This window comes from Salmo trutta, unplaced genomic scaffold, assembly GCF_901001165.1.
Source record: "Salmo trutta unplaced genomic scaffold, fSalTru1.1, whole genome shotgun sequence".
In the NCBI taxonomy this organism is placed as follows: Eukaryota; Metazoa; Chordata; class Actinopteri; order Salmoniformes; family Salmonidae; genus Salmo; species Salmo trutta.
Genome location: NW_021822818.1, coordinates 98,199 through 110,844, shown reverse-complemented (window position 1 = coordinate 110,844; position 12,646 = coordinate 98,199). Strand labels below are relative to the sequence as shown.

At 43.9% G+C, this 12,646-nt stretch overlaps 1 protein-coding gene across 2 annotated transcripts in view; it reads right to left on the bottom strand.

The window, feature by feature from the left end:
• LOC115185009 (cilia- and flagella-associated protein 54) overlaps positions 1-12,646 on the bottom strand; it is a gene marked incomplete at both ends in the record, with an annotated part of 71,337 nt that overhangs the window by 15,986 nt on the left and 42,705 nt on the right. For both annotated transcript variants that reach the window (XM_029745611.1, XM_029745612.1), the window contains 8 exon segments: positions 4,634-4,687; positions 4,779-4,898; positions 4,995-5,081; positions 5,274-5,459; positions 5,652-5,718; positions 9,285-9,461; positions 9,596-9,683; positions 10,365-10,571. In XM_029745611.1, coding sequence (XP_029601471.1) covers positions 4,634-4,687; positions 4,779-4,898; positions 4,995-5,081; positions 5,274-5,459; positions 5,652-5,718; positions 9,285-9,461; positions 9,596-9,683; positions 10,365-10,571 — 986 coding nt within the window.

Below are 12,646 nucleotides of genomic sequence, written 5' to 3'. Positions count from 1 at the left end.
AGTTTTCGAAAGCCAAGTTTATAAACAGATCACTGACCATTTCGAATCCCACCATACCTTCTCCGCTGTGCAATCCAGTTTCCGAGCTGGTCACGGGTGCAACTCAGCCACGCTCAAGGTACTAAACGATATCATACCCCCCATAAATAAAAGACAGCACTGTGCAGCCGACTTCATCGACCTGGCCAAGGCTTTCGACTCTGTCAATCACCGTATTCTTATCGGCAGACTCAGTAGCCTTGGTTTCTCAAATGACTGCCTCGCCTGGTTCACCAACTACTTCGCAGACAGAGTTCAGTGTGTCAAATCGGAGGGCCTGTTGTCCGGACCTCTGGCAGTCTATGGGGGTACCACAAGGTTCAATTCTCGGGCCCGACTCTTTTCTCTGTATACATAAATGATGTTGCTCTTACTGTGGGTGATTCACTGATCCACCTCTACGCAGACAACACCATTCTGTATACATCTGGCCCTTCTTTGGACACTGTGTTAACTAACCTCAAAACGAGCTTCAATGCCACACGACACTCCTTCCGTGGCCTCTAACTGCTCTTAACCTGTCAAGGTATAGGGGGAAGTATTTTCGACTTCGGATGAAAAACGTGCCCAGAGTAAACTGCCTAATACTCGGGCTATTAGTAGATTTGGATAGAAAACACTCTGAAGTTTCTAAAACTGTTTGAATGATGTCTGTGAGTATAACAGAACTCATATGGCAGGCAAAAACCTGAGGAAAATCCAACCAGGAAGTGCTTGTAGTCTTTTCAAGTCATTGCCCATCTAACACACAGTGACTTAGGGTTCAGTTTGCACTTCCTAAGGCTTTCACTAGATGTCAACAGTCTTTAGAACCTAGTTTCAGGCTTTTGCGGTGAACACAGAGCGAACAAGAAGGCCGGGAAGTTGGTGACTCAGAAAATGACATGAGTTTTGTGGCGCACATTCACATGATGAGGTAGCTGTGTTCCATAACGTTTTTCAAGACATTGGAATCGTCCGGTTGGAATATTATTGAAGTTTTATGTTAAAACGGCCCTAAAGATTGATGCTATACAACGTTTGACATGTTTCAACGAATGTAAATATAACTTTTTTTGACTTTTCGTCATGAAATTTTCGGCGCGCTTCCTACATTTGGAGTAGTTTACTGAACGCGCCAACAACGAGGTATTTGGACATAAATTATGGACTTTATCGAACAAAACAACATTTATTGTGGACCTGGGATTCCTGGAAGTGCCTTCTGATGAAGATCATCAAAGGTAAGTGAATATTTATAATGCTATTTATGATTTTAGATGACTCCAAAATGGCGGGTATCTGTATTGCCAGTTGTATTTTTCTGAGCGCCGTACTCAGATTATTGCAAAGTGTGCTTTCCCCGTGAATTTAAAAAAAATCTGTCACAGCGGTTGCATTCAGGAGATGTTTATCTATAATTCTTTGAATAACAGTTCAATATTTTATCAACGTTTATGATGAGTATTTTTGTAAATTGTTGTGCTGGTTCACCGGATGTTTTGGAGGAAAAATATTTTCTGAACATAATGCGCCAATGTAAAATAGGGTTTATGGATATAAATATGAACTTTATCGAACAAAACATACATGTATTGTGTAACATTGAGTCCTAGGAGTGTCATCTGATGAAGATCGTCAAAGGTTAGTGCTTAATTTTAGCTGTATTTATGGTTTTTGTGATCCCTCTCCTGCTTGGAAAATGGCTGTGTGGTTTTTCTTGTGTTGGCACTGTCCTAACATAATCTAACTTTATGCTTTCGCCGTAAAGCCTTTTTGAAATCGGACAATGTGGTTGGATGAAGGAGAGGTTTATCTTTAAAATGGTGTAAAATAGTTTCATGTTTGAGAACTTTGAATTATGACATTTTGTTGTTTTGAATTTGGCGCTCTGATTTTTCACTGGCTGTTGAATAGTGTGTACCGTGGGTGGGACGGTAGCGTCCCACGCAGCCCTGAGAAGTTAAATGCTAGTAAAACCAAATGCTTTTTAACCGTTCGCTGCCCGCACCCGCCCGCCCGACTAGCATCACTACCCTGGACGGTTCTGACCTAGAATATGTGGACAACTACAAATCCCTAGGTATCTGGCTAGACTAAACTCTCCTTCCAGACTCATATTAAACATCTCCAATCCAAAATCAAATCTAGAATCGGCATTCTATTTTGCAACAAAGCCTCCTTCACTCACGCTACCAAACTTACCCTAGTAAAACTGACTATCCTACTGATCCTCGACTTCAGCGATGTCATCTACAAAATAGCTTCCAATACTCTACTCAGCAAACTGGATGCAGTCTATCACAGTGCCATCCGTTTTGTTACCAAAGCCCCTTATACCACCCACCACTGCGACCTGTATGCTCTAGTCGGCTGGCCCTCGATACATATTCGTCGCCAGACCCACTGGCTCCAGGTCATCTATAAGTCTATGCTAGGTAAAGCTCCGCCTTATCTCAGCTCACTGGTCACAATAACAACACCCACCCGTAGCACGTGCTCCAGCAGGTATATCTCACTGGTCATCCCCAAAGCCAACACCTCATTTGGCCGCTTTTCCTTACAGTTCTCTGCTGCCAGTGACTGGAACAAATTGCAAAAACCGCTGAAGCTGGAGACTTAGATTTCCCTCACTAACTTTAAACTTCAGCTATCTGAGCAGCTAACCGATCACTGCAGCGGTACATAGTCCATCTGTAAATAGCCCACCCAATCTACCTACCTCATCCCCATATTGTTTTTATTTACTTTTCTGCTCTTTTGCACACCAGTATCTCTACTTGCACATCATCATCTGCTCATTTATTGAACCGCTCTCCTTGAAGTTCTTGATGATCCGATAAATGGTTGATTTAGGTGCAATCTTACTGGCAGCAATATCCTTGCCTGTGAAGCCCTTTTTGAGCAAAGCAATGATGACGGCACATGTTTCCTTGCAGGTAACCATAATTGACAGAGGAAGAACAATGATTCCAAGCACCACCCTCTTTTTGAAGCTTCCAGTCTGTTATTCGAACTCAATCAGCATGACAGAGTGATCTACAGCCTTGTCCTCTTCAACACTCACACCTGTGTTAATGAGAGAATCCCTGACATGATGTCAGCTGGTCCTTTTGTGGCAGGGTTGAAATGCAGTGGAAATGTTTTTTGGGGATTCAGTTCATTTGCATGGCAAAGAGAGACTTTGCTATTAATTGCAATTCATCTGATCACTCTTCATAACATTCTGGGGTATATACAAATTGCCATCATACAAACTGCAGCACACTTTGAAAATGTATATTTGTGTCATTCTCAAACCTTTTGGCCACGACTGTACACACACATACAAAACACTCCTTTGTACCTAGTAAGCTAGGTCTATTCCAAATAGTCTTGAATGTTAGTTATTGTTACGCCTGCTCCCACTCCCCCTCCCTGGCGCTCGAGGGCGCCAGGCTGCCCATCATTACGCACACATGTCACCTGCATTACGCGCATCAGCGCTTCATTGGACTCACCTGTGCTCCTTCACGTTTTGATTGCCTTCTCTATATCTGTTTGTTCCATACCCGTGTCAGCATTGATGTCGTTATTTTTCCCCTGTCCAGACGCAGTCCTTGTCCTGTTTCATGTCCGTTGTTTATTAAATGTTCGCTCCCTGTACTTGCTTCTCATCTCCCAGCATCTGTACTTACAGAATGCTGACACCACAATTTGAAGCATCAAGGAGTTTTTGTTTTTTGATGTCGGGTCCGGGTGCCTCAGCTGGCTCGTCGGGCTTCCACGCCTTAGCTGGCTCGAGAAGTTTCCATGCCTCGGTTGGCTCTGTAGGCTCCCACCCCACATCATGCCTCAGCCGGCTCGTCGGGCTCCCACGCCGTCGGGCTCCCACCCCACGTCACGCCTCAGCAGGCCCGTCGGGCTCCCATGCCTCAGCCGGCCCGTTGGGCTCGCCCACGTGGGACGCCGAGTGGCACCCCTAGGGGGGGCACTGTCACGCCTGCTCCCGCTCCCTGGTGCTTGAGGGCGCCAGGCTGCCCATCTTTACGCATACCTGTCAACTTTGTTACGTGCATCAGCGCATCATTGTTGGGACGCTACACACAGAAGTTGGCAGATTTGCTGTACAGACTTCAGACGAGTCCCAAGACGCTTGTGGGGGTCGACGAGCAAAACGGAAAACACCATCGTGAGAGTCTCATGGATGGAAACATATGGAAACATAGAGGGTCATTGTTTGTAGGCCAAACCATTCGGAAGCTACAGACAATTATGTGAGAAGACCGGCTTTCGGGATGCCTCATGGTCTGACAAACATCGCTCTAACTCTGTCACCTTTCAACGCATATGCGGATGTGCGACATTGGCGGATATCTCTAGCTTAAACTGACATATTTTTATGGGGATTTGTTAAATGATGCTAATTAGATTTCCACAGGGGGCACGGACATCGACTCTAGGGGGTTTTAACAGGATATTACTACACACTACCATCAGATATACTCACTACCATTAGATACACTAAGGTCACACACAGTACAGGACACAGGGCACAGATACAGTCACACACGCTGTTAGAGCCATACAATGAAAACTGTTTTTTTTTTAAAAGTGTTATTACAACCTTAAATACCTGTATGTTTGCAGAGTCCATGAGTGACTTGTTGGTGAAGAACTTTCTGATTGTCTGCAGATGAATAAAATCAATCATATACAAATTCTGTTCAAAGAATATGCTGTATTAACTGTGTGAGAATGTGTGTGTGTGTCAGTAGTACCGCATGTTTCTCCATGCCGCTGTAACATCCGTGAGGCAGTGGGATCTCCTCTCCCTGAGTCATCTGGGATGTCTCCTTCATGGCCTGACAGTACTGCCCCAGCTCTGTCAGCACCTTCACCTGCACACAGTAGAAATACATATATCCTAATGGGCACACACACACATTCACTGTAGATACAGTGGAATCACATGTAACTGAGATATTCATACCAACCTTCAGTATCCTTCCTTTAATGGTGAGGTGTGGGTCTCGGCACACAGTCCCCACAAAATGCAGATAGAGAGCAAGCATAGGCAGGGCCTGTAACAGCAGAACACAGAGGCATTGAAACCAATAGCTAACTTTCTTGAGACGCCTACTAAACTCCCTGGTCAGATGCTTGGTTAATTCAAAATGAAAAAGAAGAATACATTGCCACATCGGACTTTGGCCAAAAAGTAGTGCACTAAATAGGGAATATGGCGACATTTCAGATGCAGTCTGCGTATGTACTGTGAGATGGTGTCCTGAGGTGTAGAGCCAGTGGCAGAGGAAGGCCAGGCTGGACACAGTGGTTCCCAGGTGTCCTCGGTCAGGTTCAGAGAACAGGTCCAGACCAGGAACCAGCTCCTCTCCTACAGTATAGGATGAGTACTGCAGGTCACTCTGAGGGTGGGGCAGGGAGGCCCGCAGGAGACACTGGTGGAAGAGACACACACAGGACATGATTAACTACACAGGTGGTCACCCTGGTCCAGGAGACATACAGGGTGAGCAGACGTTTGTTTCAGCCAAGCACCAATCTAATTCAACTAATCATGGTATTGACCAAGTTTATTAGATGAACAAGATGTGCTAGTACAAACACAACATGTCAGACACAGACAATACCTTGAAAAGCTGGGCAGATAGGAGGCAGCATTTTGTGCGCTGACTGATATTAGAGGTCAAGGCATACCTGTTGGTCAAAACACAATGAGGTCAGTGACATCACTACAATACATTTGTGAAAGTGACTGTATTGATCAACGGATTATTTATTATTTCAGTGAACATACAGTGCATTTGGAAAGTATTCAGACTCGACATTTTCCACATTACAGCCTCATTCGAAAATGGATTAAATTGTTTTTCTCCCCTCATCAATCTACACACAATACCACATTATGACAAAGAAAAAACAGTTTATATATATAAAAAAAAAGAACACTGAAATACCACAAGTACGTATTCAGACCCTTTACTCAGTACTTTGTTGAAGCACATTTAGCAGCGATGACAGTCTTCTTGGGTATGACGCTACAAGCTTGGTACTAGAGGTCGACCGATTATGATTTTTCAACGTCGATACCGATACCGATTATTGGAGGACCAAAAAAGCCGATGCCGATTAATCGGCCAATTTATATTTTTATTTATTTGTAATAATGACAATTACAACAATACTGAATGAACACTTAATTTAACTTAATATAATACATAAACAAAATCAATTTAGCCTCAAATAAATAATGAAACATGTTCAATTTGGTTTAAATAATGCAAAAACAAAGTGTTGAGAAGAAAGTAAAAGTGCAATATGTGCCATGTAAGAAAGCTAACGTTTAAGTGCCTTGCTCAGAACATGAGAACATATGAAAGCTGGTGGTTCCTTTTAACATGAGTCTTCAATATTCCCAGGTAAGAAGTTTTAGGTTATAGTCATTATAGGAATTATAGGATTATTTCTCTCTATACCATTTGTATTTCATATACCTTTGACTATTGGATGTTCTTATAGGCACTATAGTATTGCAAGTAACAGTATAGCTTCCGTCCCTCTCCTCGCCCCGAACCAGGGACACATCGACAACAACCACCCTCGAAGCATCGTTACCCATCGCTCCACAAAAGCCGCGGCCCTTGCAGAGCAAGGGGAACAACTACTTCAAGGTCTCAGAGCGAGTGACATCACCGATTGAAACGCTATTAGCACGCACCCCGCTAACTAGCTAGCCATTTCACATCGGTTACACCAGCCTAATCTCGGGAGTTGATAGGCTTGAAGTCATAAACAGCTCAATGCTTGAAGCACAGCGAAGAGCTGCTGGCAAATGCAGGGAAGTGCTGTTTGAATGAATGCTTACGAGCCTGCTGCTGCCTACCAACGCTCGGTCAGACTGCTCTATCAAATATCAAATCATAGACTTAATTATAACATAATAACACACAGAAATACGAGCCTTAGGTCATTAATATGGTCAAATCCGGAAACTATCATTTTGAATAAAAAACGTTTATTCTTTCAGTGAAATACGGAACCGTTCCGTATTTTATCTAACGGGTGGCATCCCTAAGTCTAAATCTTGCTGTTACATTGCACAACCTTCAATGTTATGTCATAATTATGTACAATTCCGGCAAATTATTTACGGTCTTTGTTATGGTCTTCACACTTTTCGCAACGAGCCAGGCGGCCCAAACTGCTGCACATACCCTGACTCTGCTTGCACGGAACGCAAGAGAAGGGACACAATTTCCCTAGTTAAAATAAATGTATATTAGCAGGCAATATTAACTAAATATGCAGGTTTAAAAATATATACTTCTGTATTGATTTTAATAAAGGCATTGATGTTTATGGTTAGGTACACATTGGTGAAACAACAGTGCTTTTTTCGCGAATGCGCTTGTTAAATCACCCGTTTGGCGAAGTAGGCTGTGATTCGATGAGAAATTAACAGGCACCGCATCGATTATATGCAACGCAGGACAAGCTAGATAAACTATATCATCAACCATGTGTAGTTAACTAGCGATTATGTTAAGATTGATTGTTTTTTTATAAGATAAGTTTAATGCTAGCTAGCAACTTACCTTGGTTTCTTGCTGCACTCGCATAACAGGTAGTCAGCCTGCCACACAGTCTCCTCGTGGATTGCAATGTAATCGGCTACAATCGGTATCCAAAAATGCCGATTGCCGATTGTTATGAAAACTTGAAATCGGCCTTAATTAATCGGCCATTCCGATAAATCGGTCGACCTCTACTTGATACACCTGTATTTGGGGAGTTTCTCCCATTACCATTTTTGATACACACAGGAATCTGTTGAGCATGAAAAACCCAGCAACATTGCAGTTCTTGACACAAACCGGTGCACCTGGCACCTACTACCATACACCGTTCCAAGGCTCTTAAATCTTTTGTCTTGCCCATTCACCCTCTGAATGGCACACAGACAGTGCATTCGGAAAGAATTCAGACCCCTTAACTTTGTCCACATTTTGTTATGTTACAGCCTTATTCTAAAATGGATTAAATAGTTTTTTACCCTCATTAATCTACACACAGTACCCCATAATGACAAAGCAAAAACAGGTTTTTAGATTTTTTTGCAAATGTATTAAGAATAAAACACTGAAATATCACATTTACATAAGTATTCAGACCCTTTACTCAGTACTTTGTTGAAGCACCTTAGGCAGCAATTACAGCATCGAGTCTTCTTGGGTATGACACTACAAATCTTGACACACCTGTATTTGGCAAGAATCACCCATTCTTCTCTGCAGATCCTCTCAGGCTCTGTCAGGCTGGATGGGGAGCGTTGCTGCACAGCTATTTTCAGGTCTCTCCAGAGATGTTAGATCGGGTTCAAGTCCGGGCCACTCAAGGACATTGAGACTTGTCCCGAAGCCACTCCTGCGTTGTCTTGGCTGTGTGCTTGGGTCATTGTCCTGTTGGAAGGTGAACCTTCGCCCCAGTCTGAGGTCCTCCACGCTTTGGAGCAGGTTTTCATCAAGGATCTCTCTGTACTTTGCTCTGTTCATCTTTCCCTCAATCCGGACTAGTCACCCAGTCCCTGCCGCTGAAAAACATGCCAACAGCATGATGCTGCCACCACCATGCTTCACCTTAGGGATGGTATTGGCCAGGTGATGTGCGGTGCCTGGTTTCCTCTAGATGTGATGCTTGGCATTCAGGCCAAAGAGTTTAATCTTGGTTTCATCAGGCCAGAGAATCTTGTTTCTCATGGTCTGAGAGTCATGTGCCTTTTACTGAGGAGTGGCTTCCGTCTGGCCTGTTTGGTGGAGTGCTGCAGAGATGGTTGTCCTTCTGGAAGGTTCTCCCATCTCTACAGAGGAACTCTGGAGCTCTGTCAGAGTGATCATCTGGTTCTTGGTCACCTGTGGGACCTTATAAAGACAGATGTGTGCCTTTCCAAATTATATCCAATCAATTGAATTTACCACAGGTCGACTCCAATCAAGTTGTAGAAACATCTCAAGGAGGATCAATTGAAACAGGATGCACCTGAACTCAATTTCGAGTCTCATACTTACACAAATAAGGTATTCATGTTTTTTTATTTTGTGTGTTGATTGATGAGGATTTTTATTCATTTAATCGATTTTAGAATAAGAATGTAATGTAACAAAATGTGGAAAAGGTCAAGGGGTCTGAATAATTTCCGAATGCACTGTATACTGTATGCTTGTGTTAGCTACTAAAGTTGGTACAGACTTTACTCAGAGACTCACTGTGCGATCTTAGCGGTCAGTAAAGCTCCCTGCAGACAGCCCCAGACTCCAGCCTGCTTCAGGGTGGGTTGGTGTTGGAAGGAACTTGTACCCCACGACACCCCGTCCCATGAGTCTAGCACCCCAGAGCTCTGCAGGGCACAGTCCACTGCCTTGCTCCAGTAGGAATGAGCTGCCCTTGGGTTACAAGCAGAATCACACAGAATAAGAAAAAACATTGGTATTCAACAATTTTGTATATAATCATGTAGACATACAAATTAAACACAATACAAATAGTGCTGTACATTATGAGTACGGTCATATCTTACCTTCTGTTTCCATTATAATAGTGCAGGTTTCCAAGGTCATGTAGAGCCTGTACCCTGAGAGAGTCATGGTTGTTGGCCTGAAGGTACTCTAGATTGAAGTACAAAAAAAAAAGTCCAGTGTCCCTCATCTTTCATTAAAAAACACACCCAGAAACAAATATCCAGCACAATCAGAAGGATCAATCACAACCATTTATTTGCAGATACAAGTGGAATATGGGTCTGACGACAGTTACTGGTATTGTGAAGCTAACAGGTAGACTAGTGACCAGCGATAGAGTGGTGAAGAGTAACAGTGTGACTGTAGCTTTAAAAAAAAAAAACTATGTTAGTGGTGCAGCAGTCTAAGGCACTGCATCGCAGCTGAGGTGCCACTACAGCCTGGGTTCGATCCCATGACCAGAAGGCTCATAGGGCGCCGCACAATCGTCCTAGCGTCATCCGGGTTAGGGGAGGGTTTGGCCGGGGGGCTTCCTTGGCTCATCGCGCTCTAGCAACTCGTGGCGGGTTGGGCGCCTGCAAGCTGACTTCGGTCGTCAATTGAACAGTGTTTCCTCCGACACATTTGTACGGCTGACTTATGGGTTAAGCGAGCAGTGTGTTAAGAAGCAGCGCGGAGTGGTGGGTCATGTTTCGGAGGACGCATGTGTCGACCTTCGAGCCCGTTGGGGAGTTGCTGCGATGAGACAAGGTCGTAAACTACCAATTGGATATCAGGAAAATGTGTAAAACGTTTTTTTTTAAGTGTTATATGGGTCATGTCTCTTACGTATGGAGTTGCTATAGGAGTTGATGACCGTGTGTATCTGGTTGGGGGGCAGAGGGCAGCCGTAGATAGAACTCAGGGTGCTGTAGTCCTCAGTGGTCAGGTCTGGAGGGCCGATGGCCGGGGCAGTGCACACCGTCACGTTAAAGTCCACCCTGCCATGACCCTGAGCCTTGCTACTGTTCTCCTTACAGAATGGAACCTCAAACACTGGCAAAGAGACACAGATGTCAGTTTCATAGGCATAGTATCAAGCATGCAGTGAAATCAGTTAAGACAAAGAATACATTTCCACAAAAATAGTGTAGCATTCACAACTGTATATTGTCTTCATTAGGCTTCGCTAAGATGAGAACATTTCATATAATTTATGCTAATGTCAATAGACTTGTCACGTCCTGGCCAGTATAAGGGTTAATTGTTATTGTAGTTTGGTCAGGACGTGGCAGAGGGTATTTGTTTTATGTGGTTCGGGGTGGTGTGTTAGTTAGGAGGGCGTTTGATTTATTATTTCCGGGTTTTGAGTTATGGTCTATGTTGATGTATTTCTATGTGTAGTCTGGTTTATGTATTTCTATGTTAGGTTGATTGGGTTTGGGACTCTCAATTGGAGGCAGGTGTTTCCTCGTTGCCTCTGATTGAGAGTCCTATATATGGGTAATTGTTTGGTGTAGGTTTTGTGGGAGATTGTTCCTTGTCTAGCATATATGAGCCTGAGAAGACTGTTCGGTGATTGTGAGTTTGTTTTGTTTTGTTGTTTTTGTGTTCATTTTGATTTAATAAATGTTCAAAATGAACAAACACAGTCCTACTGCATTTTGGTCCTCCTTCACCAGCGATAACCGTGACAAGACTGAGTGTACAAAGCATTAGGAACACCTTCCTAATACTGAGTTGCATGCCCTTTAGCCCTCATAACAGCCTCAATTAGTTGGGGCATGGACTCTACAAAGAATCAAAAGCGTTCCACAGGGATGTTGGCCCATGTTGACTCCAATGCTTCCCACAGTTGTGTCAAGTTGGCTGGATGTCCATTGGGTGGTGGACCATTTTTGATACACACAGGAACCTGTTGAGCATGAAAAACCCAGCAACATTGCAGTTCTTGACACAAACCGGTGCACCTGGCACCTACTACCATACACCGTTCCAAGGCTCTTAAATCTTTTGTCTTGCCCATTCACCCTCTGAATGGCACACAGAGAGTGCATTCGGAAAGAATTCAGACCCCTTAACTTTGTCCACATTTTGTTATGTTACAGCCTTATTCTAAAATGGATTAAATTGTTTTTTAACCTCATCAATCTACACACAGTACCTCATAATGACAAAGCAAAAACAGGTTTTTAGATTATTTTGCAAATGTATTAAAAATAAAACACTGAAATATCACATTTACATAAGTATTCAGACCCTTTACTTTATTCAGACCCTAGACAGCAATTACAGCATCGAGTCTTCTTGGGTATGACGCTACAAAGCTTGGCACACCTGTATTTGGCGAGTTTCTCCCATTCCTCTCTGCAGATCCTCTCAAGCTCTGTCAGGTTGGATGGGGAGTGTTGCTGCACAGCTATTTTCAGGTCTCTCCAGAGATGTTCGATCAGGTTCAAGTCCGGGCTCTGGCTGGGCCACTCAAGGACATTCAGAGACTTGTCCCAAAGCCACTCCTGCGTTGTCTTGGCTGTGTGCTCAGGGTCATTGTCCTGTTGGAAGGTGAACCTTCACCCCAGTCAGAGGTCCTGATCCTTCATCAAGGATCTCTCTGTACTTTGCTCCATTCATCTATTCCTCGATCCTGACTGGTCTCCCAGTCCCTGCCACTGAAAAACATCCCCACAGCTTGATGCTGCCACCACCATGCTTCACCGTAGGGATGGTGCCAGGTTTCCTCCAGACGTGATGCTTGGCATTCAGGCCAAAGAGTTCAATCTTGGTTTCATCAGACCAGAGAATCTTTTTTCTCATGGACTCAAAGTCTTTAGGGGCCTTTTGGCAAACTCCAAGTGGGCTCTCATGTGCCTTTTCTGAGGAGTGGCTTCCGTCCGGCCATAAAGGCCTGATTGGTGGAGTGCTGCAGAGATGGTTGTCCTTCTGGAAGGTTCTCCCATCCCCACAGAGGAACTCTTGGTCAGTTCTCCCTGACCATGCCCTTCTCCCCTATTCCTCAGTTTGGCCGGGCGGCCAGCTGTTAGGAAGAGTCTTTGTGGTTCCAAACTTCTTCCATTTAAGAATGATGAAGGCCACTGTGATCTTGAGGACCTTCAATGCTGAAGTAATATTCA